A 12391-nucleotide genomic window follows, 5' to 3' on the forward strand; every position below is an offset into this window, starting at 1 on the left:
TTCTGAAATATATAAAATAACAAACTTAGTTTTTACAGAGCAAAGTATGAAAGGCTTTAAAGGCTTATTTAAAATTATATCAATAAGTACAATTAGTAGTTTATATATTTTATATAAAAAATACTTATTTGACATAATATATTCAAACCTCGACGTATATGACCATATAATATAACACCTTAGTCGTCTGTGACGATGTAAAACTGTTTTCGAAACGAAAATAATATTTAAAAAAAGACAAAATAAGAAACTTCGATGAAAACCTAATTTCTAACTTTCAATCTCGCATTGTATTAACTTTGTGATAGTTTAGATTGAATTTGTATTTTTGACTTTTCTGAAACCATACCGAGGCGTAGCATGGAAAATGTTTAGTAGATGCATTTAACGAATTTATGTGTATTATCTATGGCAATAATAAGAGTTAGCGAGTGTCGAAGACTTTTGGCGGGAACGCGAGGAGTGAAGTTGTGTGATTTGTTTTATTTTGTCTATTTAGTGTTTCTTCGGGTTTAAATGTGTAATAATGGTGGTTTATTAACTGTTTAATATCTGTGAAAGTGCACAAATGTGGGAAAATGAAACAAAGCCGCTGGACGTAACTTCTCGGGATCCTCCAAAAAGTCCACTGAAAAAATCTTAGTAAATGACCACCATTTCACTTAGATTATATTTCATCTCATATCATCTCATTTAATTTCATCCCAGTTGATTAATGTCTCAAATTAATCATCTTCATTTCATTTCACTCCATAATATCATTTTTCATAAAAATATGAATATACATTAAAGTAAGACGTGACTTAAAGGTCTCAGTTGCCAGGTCATAAAATCCCTTAAAAATCTGCCTAGTATAATTCTGTATTTGAATTTAAATTCTTAACACTAACGACAAAAGATAATAATATGATTTACTCGCACAGTTTTTTTATCTTATAGGTACATATACGCACACATTGACAGATTATTCTTAATTTAAAATAGGCATGTACTGTCGGCTTGTGCTACTTTTTTTTTACTATCAAATTAGAAAGACAAAATAAAATTGTTTTTTTTTTATAATTGTGTCGACCGGTGATCGACCTTTCGGCCTACGTGGTTTTAAGTGATTAATGAAGCCCAAAAACATTATAACGCGAAAGTCGCTACCCACCTTGAGACATGAGATCGAAGATTTCTATCGTTTGTCCCATCCTTAAGCTTCCTAATCCATCTTAAGCTAGTACATATAGTTATATGCTCTGTCTATTTTTGCCCCGAGCAAGCAGGTTTTGTAAAAGGTCGAGGCACAAGAGAGCAACTACTCGTAATGCGGCAAATTGTAGAAAAGGCCAGAGAATTTAATATTAGCCTATATGTGTGCTTCGTGGATTTCCGAAAGGCTTTTGATACCGTCAAGTGGTGGAAGCTGTGGTTGGTACTGACGGAAATGGGTGTACCGCAACATCTTGTACACACCATCAGACGTCTGTACGAAGATGGCACGGCCGCTGTTCGTGTTGACAGTATTGACTCCGAACGCTTCAGCACACAGGCAGGCGTTAGGCAGGGCTGCATACTATCTCCTCTTTTATTTAATATATACACAGAGTATATAATGCGGATAGTTCTTGAAGATTGGGATAAAGGAATATCCGTTGGTGGTCGGAAAATATCAAACTTGAGATACGCCGATGATACTACCCTCTTGGCGTCAACCAGAGACGAAATCGAGGTGCTTCTTCGCCGGCTGGAGACTACAGCGTTGGATTTTGGACTTGCGATCAATCGTGATAAGACCAAAATGATGATCGTAGATCGTGCTAACATCAACCAACCGGAAGTCCAACATATAGCGGGATGCGAGGTAGTTAATAGCTATGTATACCTAGGCTCCACTATCACCAACGCTGGAGGCTGCGAAGATGAGATCCGAAGACGTTGCGCCGTGACAAGATCCTCAGTTGAGAGGCTAACAAAGATTTGGAGAGACCGCAGAATAACCAAAAATACAAAAGTTCGGTTAATGAGATGCCTGGTCTTTCCAATCTTTCTGTATGGGGCTGAGACGTGGACGCTGAGGATGCAAGACCGTCGTAAGATCGACGCACTAGAAACGCAACACCACGTTGGAGACGTCTCCTCAGAATTCCGTGGACCGCGCACCGTACCAACATTTCGATCCTGAAAGAGCTCAACATCAAGGAGAGACTATCGTCAACAGTCCAATTACGAATCCTCAAGTTCTTCGGGCACATCAATCGTAATGAGGACTCCATTGAGCGGTTGGTGGTGCAAGGGAAAGTCGAGGGCAAAAGATCTCGCGGACGATCTCCAACACGATGGACCGACCTCATAAAATCTGTTACTCACTCCAACATAAATGTTTGCTCTCACTCTGCGAAACATCGTGCCACATGGCGTCGCATCGCGAGAGCATCGGTATCGCAGGATCCGACTGATGCATGACCACGACCACTCTGTCAAGAGTGTACGAATAGGAAGAATTTTTGCCGCAAAACGACTGTTTTGAGGCTTAAAACAGTAACGGACGGAAGGATGAGATAAACGGTATATAAGATAGAAACTTCATAACAGTCGTTTTGCGGCAAAAATAAACAGAGAATAATATAACTATATGTACAAGCTCAAGACACACCTAACCACCATCCCATACATGCTAATTATAAAGAAAGAAAACATCTCTATATACTCTGTAAGCCTTTGCCAATTGACCTTTAATATTATCTATGGTGAACGTTACTAATTCATAGCAATTGGTGGGTAGTAACAAAAACTGTATTTTTTTCGATTAAAACTCGTTATCTAACATTATTGGACGTACATATAAAATTACACGTCCTAGAATGTTTTACAATCGTAAATTTAAGCTTTTGCTAATTGACATTTAATATTATCTATGGTCATCATTACTAATTCATAACAATCGGGGGGTAGTAACAAAAACTGTATTTATTTTTTCGATTAAAACTCGTGATCTAACATTCTTGGATCTACATATAAAATTATACGTCCTAGAATATTTTACAGTCGTAAATTTAAGCCTTTGCTAATTGACATTTAATATTATCTATGGTGATCGTTCCTAATTCATAACAATTGGTGGGTAGTAACAAAAACTGTATTTCTTTTTTCGATTAAAACTCGTGATCTAACATTATTGGATCTACATATAAAATTATACGTCCTAGAATATTTTACAATCGTAAATTTAAGCCTTTGCTAATTGACATTTAATATTATCTATGGTGATCGTTACTAATTCATTACAATTGGTGGGTAGTAACAAAAACTGTAATTCTTTTTTCGATTAAAACTCGTGATCTAACATTCTTGGATCTACATATAAAATTATACGTCCTAGAATGTTTTACAATCGTAAATATAAGCCTTTGCTAATTGACATTTAATATTATCTATGGTGATCGTTACTAATTCATAACAATTGGTGGGTAGTAACAAAAACTGTTTTTTTTTTCGATTAAAACTCGTGATCTAGCATTCTTGGATCTACTATAAAATTACACGTCCTAGAATGTTTTACAATCGTAAATTGATGTGCAGCAAGAATCTTGGAAAAGCGTGGAAGGCCGCCAACGACATAACAATAACAGATGAAGAAGACATTAACTTACTTAAAATTTGGTAAGTAGCATTGAATTAGAACGCCGAAACTCTGAGTATGGCTCTGCTATTTTATGACAGTAACTCACTGACCCGGCCGACTTCGTAGTGCCTCAATCGATAAATAAAACATCTAAGCTTTTTTACAATATAAACTTAAAACACACAAAAGGAATCCGTCCGACGGGGGACACGTCAAAGGAAAAACAAAATTGTTATTTTTATTTAATTCCGAGGATTATCATATTTGTCTACCTTTTTAAACCTTCTCTGGACTTCCACGAATAATTCAAGACCAAAATTAGTCAAATCTGTCCAGCCGATTTCGAGTTTTAGTGAGACTAACGAACAGCAATTCATCTTTATATATAGAGATAACCTAAGCGTTCTAAGCGATTATAGGCAGCAATATATTCTAACAGGGGTGTAGCTATGGCGAACACAGCTGCATCGTGAGATCTTCAAGCGAGAGAATGATTCGATAAATTGACGATAACGCCGCAACAGGGATGCTTCGAACTTCCTTACCCAAATTTCAATATTATACGGGAAAGAATTTCGGAAGAAAGTTATGAAAGTACCTTCAACCCTATCAAAGAATAAAAAGCTACCATTCATTCCCACTTTTGAGCAGGGACCCTCGCCCGCGCAATGTTTTTTTTTTTTTTTTTTTATTGCTTTGGTGGGTGGAAGAGCTCACAGCCCATCTGGTGTTAAGTGGTTACTGGAGCCCATAGACAACTACAACGTAAATGCGCCACCCACCTTGAGATATAAGTTCTAAGGTCTCAGGTATAGTTACAACGGCTGCCCTGCCCTTCAAACCGAAACGCATTATTGCTTCACGGCAGAAATAGGCAGGGCGGTAATACCTACCCGCGCGGGCTCTCAAGAGGTCCTACCGCCAGTAAAAACCGACTGAGACCTTAAACTTACCCTCCCGTTATTGTCAAGACAAAAATGCTTCAGTCATTTGAATTACTGTGTCTAAAGGGCTCAGGCAGCCGATCAGATAGCATAAGGTTTGAAGTATGTATATTTTCCAGTACAAAACTAGGAAACTGGATGAGGAGCGATGAGCAAGAGGCTTGGAGGCGATTTTCTTTGAGAACATCGGCCACGTTCCTCGACGGAGCCGCGAAACTATACAAACGTGGTATTCAACAACTTTTGGAAGGTTCGAGATAGTATTTTGACTTTTCGGTAGAAACACGAGGAGTGGAAGTTGTGTGATTTGTTTTATTTTGTCTATTTAGTGTTTCTTCAGGTTTAAATGTGTAATAACGGTGATTTATTAACTGTTAAATATCTGTGAAAGTGCACAAATGTGGGAAAATCAAAAGCCGCTGAACATAGCTGAACGGGGATCCTCCAAAAAGTCCACTGAAAAAGTTTCAGTAAATGACCACCATTTTACTGAGATTATATTTCATCCCATATCATATCATCACATTTCATTTCATGCCATGTTTCATATAAATAAACTTAATTTCATTTCACAATATCATTTTATATCATTTTATATATTATAAGTTTTCATTAGAATTAAAATGCGAGTTGACCTAAAAGGTCTTAGTTACCAGGTCATAAAATCCCTTAAAAAGATATTATTTTCTCCTCAGCAGCATCAGGGTGTCCAGAACGTAGTCCTTTTAGGTCTCCAGGTTGACTGGAAGCGAATGAAACCCACGTAATTTTTATATCTTACAAAATTTAAGTACAACTGAATATTTGACTTCCTATTTATTGTTAATTAAGTAATATTATGTAATAAACGAATACTAATTACCGTTTTTAGCGAAAATATAAACCTACCAAAACCTAAATACCTACTTTTTTGAATTTTGTTATTCGGAAATTTTTGTATACATTAGTATCTACATATATCTAAGTTATCGGCCTCGGCAGCGCAGTAGGCAGCGCGTAAGTCTCATAATCTTAAGGTGATGAGTTCGATCCTCACCCGGGGCAATGTTTTCCGATCTATTAACGGTGCTTTTAGGTATCACAAGCACCGGTCACGGTCCTCGTTGAGCCTCGAGGTTGGGCTCGACGAGCGAATTAACCCATAGACACAGCCCACTGAGTTTCTCGCCGGATCTTCTCAATGGGTCGCGTTTTCGATCCGGTAGTAGATTCTGCGAAGCATTGCTTTTGCTAGTTAGTTTGCTAGAAGTGTTAGCAACACTTCCGGTTTGAGCCCCGTGAGCTCACTTACATGCTAGGGTGAAGCTGAAATAGCCTCTCAAGGCTATCAGCATAGGCAGGAAGGAAAATCTACGTTATCTTGAAAATCTATCAAATTTATCTTATTTTTAAGGTGGTAATAGTCTAGTATAGTAATAGGTAGTATGGGCGTCTTGTTACGAGATCACTAAAGCCCAACTTACGTAATGAATAGCTGTTCCTCAAAACCAACAAATTAAAATACAACAATTGTAATTACAGACGCGAGTAAGCTAGACAAAGAGATGTCTTGCAAGCGACGACGCTCCGGATTCTCAACGCAGACAGGTAAATATCACTTGTATATGTATTGAGAATTAGACGATCTTATACAAAACAGAACCAGTCAATCAATATATAATATTTTCTTCGGTTTTCCCGAGCAATGGGCACAATTAAGACTAATTTTACGATTTAATCTCGCTTTTACGACCTTACGAACTAGCTAACAAAAAAACGTAGCTTATATGCAGCCGAAGTGCTAGCGAGAAATATACCAGCGAAATCTCTGTATAACCTATTAAAAGACCTTGGCTTGACAAGAACTACCGTGAATTCTGTACTTGAACAAACACTTAAAGCCGCACTAGTAGATTCTTATCAAATTTAGGCAGGCAGGTGGTGGTAGGACCTCTTGTGAGCCCGCACGGATAGATACCACCACCCTGACTATTTCTACCGTGAAGCAGTAATACGTTTTGGTTGGAAGGGCGGGGCAGCCGTTGTAACTATACTGAGACCTTAGAACTCATATTTCAAGGTGGGTGGCGGCTGTGAGCTCATCCACTCATCGCCCATCATTCTCATCCCATCATTCTCCTCATTCTTTTATCATTGAATTTCAAGTTTTTTTTTTATTGCCCTTACGTACGGCCCACCTGATGGTGAGTGGTTACCGTCGCCCATGGACTTCAGCAATGCCAGGGGCAGAACCAAGCCGCTCCCTACACATAGTATACAACAATAACAACAGAGAGGTTCACCCAGTCTGCTCAAGCCGAAATTAATTCTCTTAAATTGCCGCCTTAAACAATTGTTTACATCCGCTGTACTTAAAATAGTTATCCAATAATCTTAACATTAAGGAAACAGTTAAATTTAATTAATTTTAGTTAAGTAAACAGTAGTATTTTCCCAATGGATATGTTCGAAAATTAAGACATTGACAACGTGTTTGGAGGAAAAAAAACTTAAACTATTTCTGTACATTGTTGGTTCGCTCTTGCTTTAAACATCATTTATAATTACTCACTAACTTGTAGTCAGAGACACAATTGAGACGTCGTTCGTGTCTATCTCGTCTGCATTATACTATTTTACAATTTAAATCGATGAAGAATTGAAGATAGATATTTAGTTTTGTGTATTAACATAGTATAAAGTGTATTAATAGAAGCAATTCTTCTTGAAAACAAATACCACCAGTAATTACGCAAATTATAATTTTGCGGATTTGATTTTTATTCCACGATGTTATTCCTTCACCGTGGAAGTCAATCGTGAAAATTTGTTGAGTACGTATTTCATTAGAAAAATTGATGCCCGCCTCCGGGATTCGAACACCGTTTCATCGCTAGATACGAATGCACCGGACGTCCTTATCCTTTAGGCCACGACGACTTCCAAATTTTCACATACATACACACATATTTATTAATTATATGTGTACACTATAACTACACTAAAAAACGAAATACCTCAAAAGTATTAGGTTATTATTAGGGGTGGAATTAAAGGCTTTTTTTTTTTCATTTATTATTCACAATAAACATACAAAGAACTAGCTAGCCTCGGACCTTGATAACCCAAACATTGATTACATTAATGTCCCCAATACTCTTCTAACATCGCATAGTCCGGTTTCGGTTTGATGGGCGGAGCAGTCGTTGCACTATAAAACTGAGACTTAGTACTCAAGTCTCGAGCTGGATGAGGGCGTTTATGTTGATGTCTATGGACTCAGGTTATAACTTAACACGACCACCCATATAAACAATAATCAAATCCGAAACAGTAAATGCCTACAATGAATCGTGTTTGTAAGATTCCGTTTGCACTATATATGAGAAGGCAGCTAACACAATAACTCACGTTTTTATTTTTATTTTATTGCTTAGATGGGTGGAGGAGCTCACAACCCACCTGGTGTTAAGTGGTTACTGGAGCCCATAGACATCTACAACGTAAATGCGCCACCCACCTCGAGATATAAGTTCTAAAGCCTCTGTATAGTTACAACGGCTGCCCCACCTTTCAAACCGAAACGCATTACTGCTTTACAGCAGAAATAGGCCGGGTGGTGGTACCTACCCTTGCGAACTCACATGAGGTCCCACCACCGGTAAGTACTTACATACCATATCTTATTTTCAGTCTTAAACAATACCAGCACGCATTCTTCGAGTTCTGTGCCGACACCTGAACTGATTATGAATTCACGTCGTTCCGAAAGTATAGGTAATGTATGTTTTGGTGCGGGTTGTACTTATGGGCCGGTTACTGATGATAAAGAAAACTTCTGCTTTGTTACCCTCAGACACAGCCCACTGAGCTTCTCGCCGGATTGTCTCAGTGGGTCGCGTTTCCGATCCAGAGGTAGATTCTGCGAAGCACGGCTCTTGCTAGGGTTCGTGTTAGCAACGTCATCTGGTTTGAGCCCCGTGAGCTCACCTACTAGTTAAGGTTACGCTGATATAGCCTCTCAAGGATCTCAGCTTAGGTAGGAAAAAAAATGTTTTGTGCTGCAATATGGTTTATTTCTATGTTTAAACACTTGATATTTTAAGAATATAATAAACACGTACGCTTGCGGTGAAAAAGAAGGGGAGACATCAACAATGTTGCCAGTCATATGATTTTATTTTCCATACTAAAATGTTGGGAGTTGCCAACAATGTACTCGTATAAGCCGACTAGATTTCACATGTCACTTATGCCGTAATTGTTTAGGGCAATCATAAACATAACATTTTATTTATAATTTTTTTTTTATTGCTTACATCATTGGATATCATAATTTGAACAGTCTACTGTTGAAATTATTATTTTATAACCTTTTAAATTACGTACTTGTAGTACCTAGTTAGTGGTTTTTTTTCAGAAATATGAGATGAATAACTTGACAGAACTACGGATTTAAATATATATCTTTTGTAACAGATACCTCTCCAATATTGCCAATAAAACGAAACAATAATAATTACAATAAATCAAACGGCAATAATTCATACAGTTTTGTTGGTCCAATAATCTCTCCAGACACGAGTCCTGAAAATACTATCAACCCTGAAAAAAGCAGTTCAATGAATGACGTAAGTGTTTTTTTCTTTAGTTGTTATCTAAGAATTCTTTTAAATTTATCGCACGCTTAATAATAGACTGACCAATTACTAATTACCTCAAAGCGAGCTAAGCAAACGTGTAGATTTACTACAAACAACCATCATTCTATGTAGCAATGTCAGAATTTTTATGATTAAATTTATCTAGACAGAGAAGCTGCTATGTTTGCATAGACCTTTAAAGTATACTAGAGGTCCCGCAGTAGTCGAAATTCGACTATAATTAATTAGAATTGTAAGTTTGTACACTATTATGATTGTATTTTATACTTCTATAATCACAAATTTCGCCAAGACTACACTATAAAAAATATTAACAAAGACAAACAATATTTAATCTATTCTCAATTTACAACAGACGTCAAGAACAAAAGTTTGACAATAAATTGCAATAAATAGTATGCATGCGTGTGTGCGTCCACTACATGGTATGTAGTGTGTGTAATGTTTTCTTTATTGATTTAATGTATCTTTTATGCTTTATTTTAAAAAAATATTAGCATTGTGCTCTTCTTCTCTATATTCTTTATAAGAGTGGAAAATTTCATACTCCTCCGTCCGCGCAATTTTCGTAAAAAGGGGTACAAAGTTTTTGCTTCACATATTAATATATAGATGTTTGTATCTTTTACTCGTGCAAATTTTGAAAAGGTCTGTCAAGTGACACTGACAAAAGCGTCTAAAATTGTGACAGTCAACTCGCGGTGTTTCTTTTTATATTAAAGGTAGTGGATAATTGAGTTCATCTAATGTCAAAATCTCAGCTAAGTTTTATTTAAATTACTTATTAGGTCTATTTAGTACAAAAGTGAATAATATAACTTGAAAATTTATTAAAAAAAGCTTTAGTAAAATATTAGTAACTAGCGACCCGCCCTCGCTTCGCTTCGGAAACATTAAAACACACATGAAACAAAAAAAAAATAAAAAAAAGTAGCGTATGTTCATCAGGGACAATGTCGGCTTCTAATGGAAAAATAATTTTTCAAGTCGGTCCAGTAGTTTCGGAGCCTATTCGAAACAAACAAACAAACAAATCTTTCCTCTTTATAATATTAGTATAGAAAAGTATCATCACCTGTCACCTGTCATGAATATAACATTGATTTTAGTATTAAGCTCGGAGATAAAATTTCAAAATCTATAATATTATAATTAATTACAGAAAATCATCAAATTTACGTTTTAGTATCTATTATTACTTAATTCTACTATTCACATCCTTTATTATTCATTAGACAATTTTCAATGATGTATAAATAATTAAATCAGACAAGTTAGTAATGACATAACGTTTTTGCGAATTTCCCAACGATTTGCTTTTATGAGTTAGGTCAGTCTACTACTAAGAGTGTTCAGATACCTTTGTATTGTGCCTAATATAAGCCTCCCAATATTTATAGACCTCAAAAAACCAGACGTCAAAAAGAGACCAAGGGGTCCAAACATCATCGAACAGCCACGACGAAGGAGACGACATAACAAATGGTTTTGATAGAAATCTCCCATTCGGATACATTTTGATTCACGACAATTACAACTCCAAAATACCGAGTAGAATTATATTCTCGTCGCTCAATTCTGAAGTCAGACGTTTATTGTGACACTTTATAAAAAAAATATTATTGTGACAGCTTCACTACTGTCAAATTTTGTAACTGGCTCATAATTGTGATTTTTGACGTAACGAATTATAATATGTAGATACAGGCCGTTTTCCAATTACAGCACAAGAGCGCATTATGCGGCATAATGCTCAACTAAGCTTCAGCATAATTCGGCATTGTGCGTCACTGAGTCGCATTATGCTCTATAATTAACCATTACTTAACGGTAGTTTTCCAATTAGTTGAGCATTATGCCGCATAATGCGCTCTTGTGCTGTAATTGGAAAACGGCCAATAGCACAGCATTATGTATCCGTAAACCGATAATTATTGAGAAAAATAAAAAATTGTAGTATAACGAACAGGTATTGCCTGTTTTTTCTCACAGCTCACAACAACCAACCAGTTTTGCGAAATGACAGACTGTAATTCGCATTAAAATTAGTATCCTATAGAATTCCTGTAGCAATTTGAAGTTATACGCGCGCTGGTGTCAAATAATTCGGGCTATGTAGATAAATTGACGAAGCAGTCACTTAGATTTTCATATTCAATAATCATCACGTAATAATAATAAACATTATAGCTCAATAAAACCTAGGTACGTAGTAATTTGTGAGAATTTCTTTTCATACCTATTTAATATTCTAGTAATAAATTGTCTACATTCAAAGGATGTTCTGAGTCGCTGTTATTAACTCTTTTTTTTTATTCAAAGAACATCTACGAATGATAATTTTTGAACAGCTCTGTTGAAAAATTTCAAAAGAGATCTCGCATTTAAATAATTATTTGTTTGGATTAAATGAGTAACACCTTTAGAGTTGTTTTATTACACTATTTATTAATCTGTGGTACTGACTACGCTATTTAGGACTTCGTTATACAGAACTGAACCAAACCACCGGAAACCATTTATTCCGGGCCACATATTTATCAAGATTTTATAACAGATTACCTAGTAAATGTATAGAAGGTTCGCTTTTTGTAATATAACTAGCGACCCGCCCTCGCTTCGCTTCGGAAACATTAAAACACACATGAAACCAAAAAAAAAATAAAAAAAAAAAATAAAAAAAGTAGCCTATGTTCATCAGGGACAATGTCGGCTTCTAATAGCAAAAGAATTTTTCAAATCGGTCCAGTAGTTTCGGAGCCTATTCGAAACAAACAAACAAACAAATCTTTCCTCTTTATAATATTAGTATAGATATAGATATCAGATATAGAATTATATAAAAAAAAACATAGCAACATGGTACATAATCAGTGGTGGGAATATGTATTAAGACCCGTAGCATATAGAAAGATCCGAAGACTAAAACTCACGACTCAACAGGCTTAATCTGAGGAGGTGGAAGTTAGGTATTATAATACATAGGAAAAAGTGTGAAGGAAACTGTTACCTCGGAAAGAGTTAGTAAGTGAAAGTTGCTTAATTCGAGAAGCCCTTAGTTACAGTAAAAGTAACCTGAAATATTAGGTATTATTATTATTATAATCCTCTGAATCAAACACTTCCCGATTTCACGTCTTAAGTTTTAGCGGCGGAGTTCATAGCATCATGACCTTCCTGACATGGCTTCGCATGAA

General features: G+C 36.1%; 1 protein-coding gene across 1 annotated transcript; it reads left to right on the forward strand.

The window, feature by feature from the left end:
* Positions 1–3315: 3315 nt before the first annotated feature.
* On the forward strand, positions 3316–11481 carry LOC114252739 (uncharacterized). The gene is made up of 6 exons (XM_028187352.2): positions 3316–3645; positions 4671–4801; positions 6073–6138; positions 8224–8307; positions 9010–9161; positions 10595–11481. The coding sequence occupies exons 1-6, from the start codon at positions 3536–3538 to the stop codon at positions 10793–10795; spliced, it is 744 nt and encodes a 247-aa protein (XP_028043153.2). The 5' UTR covers positions 3316–3535; the 3' UTR covers positions 10796–11481.
* The last annotated feature ends 910 nt before the right edge of the window (positions 11482–12391 follow it).

This window comes from Bombyx mandarina, chromosome 16 (genome assembly GCF_030267445.1).
Source record: "Bombyx mandarina strain Sakado chromosome 16, ASM3026744v2".
NCBI lineage: Eukaryota > Metazoa > Arthropoda > Insecta > Lepidoptera > Bombycidae > Bombyx > Bombyx mandarina.

What these genes read in the sequence shown, in the direction of transcription:
- LOC114252739 (XM_028187352.2), top strand. Translation starts at nt 3,536, where the DNA reads ATGTTTTACAATCGTAAATTGATGTGCAGCAAGAATCTTGGAAAAGCG. An exon ending in ATTAACTTACTTAAAATTTG is followed by an intron (nt 3,646 to 4,670) that starts GTAAGTAGCATT and finishes TATATTTTCCAG; the next exon opens with TACAAAACTAGGAAACTGGA. An exon ending in AAAGCAGTTCAATGAATGAC is followed by an intron (nt 9,162 to 10,594) that starts GTAAGTGTTTTT and finishes CAATATTTATAG; the next exon opens with ACCTCAAAAAACCAGACGTC.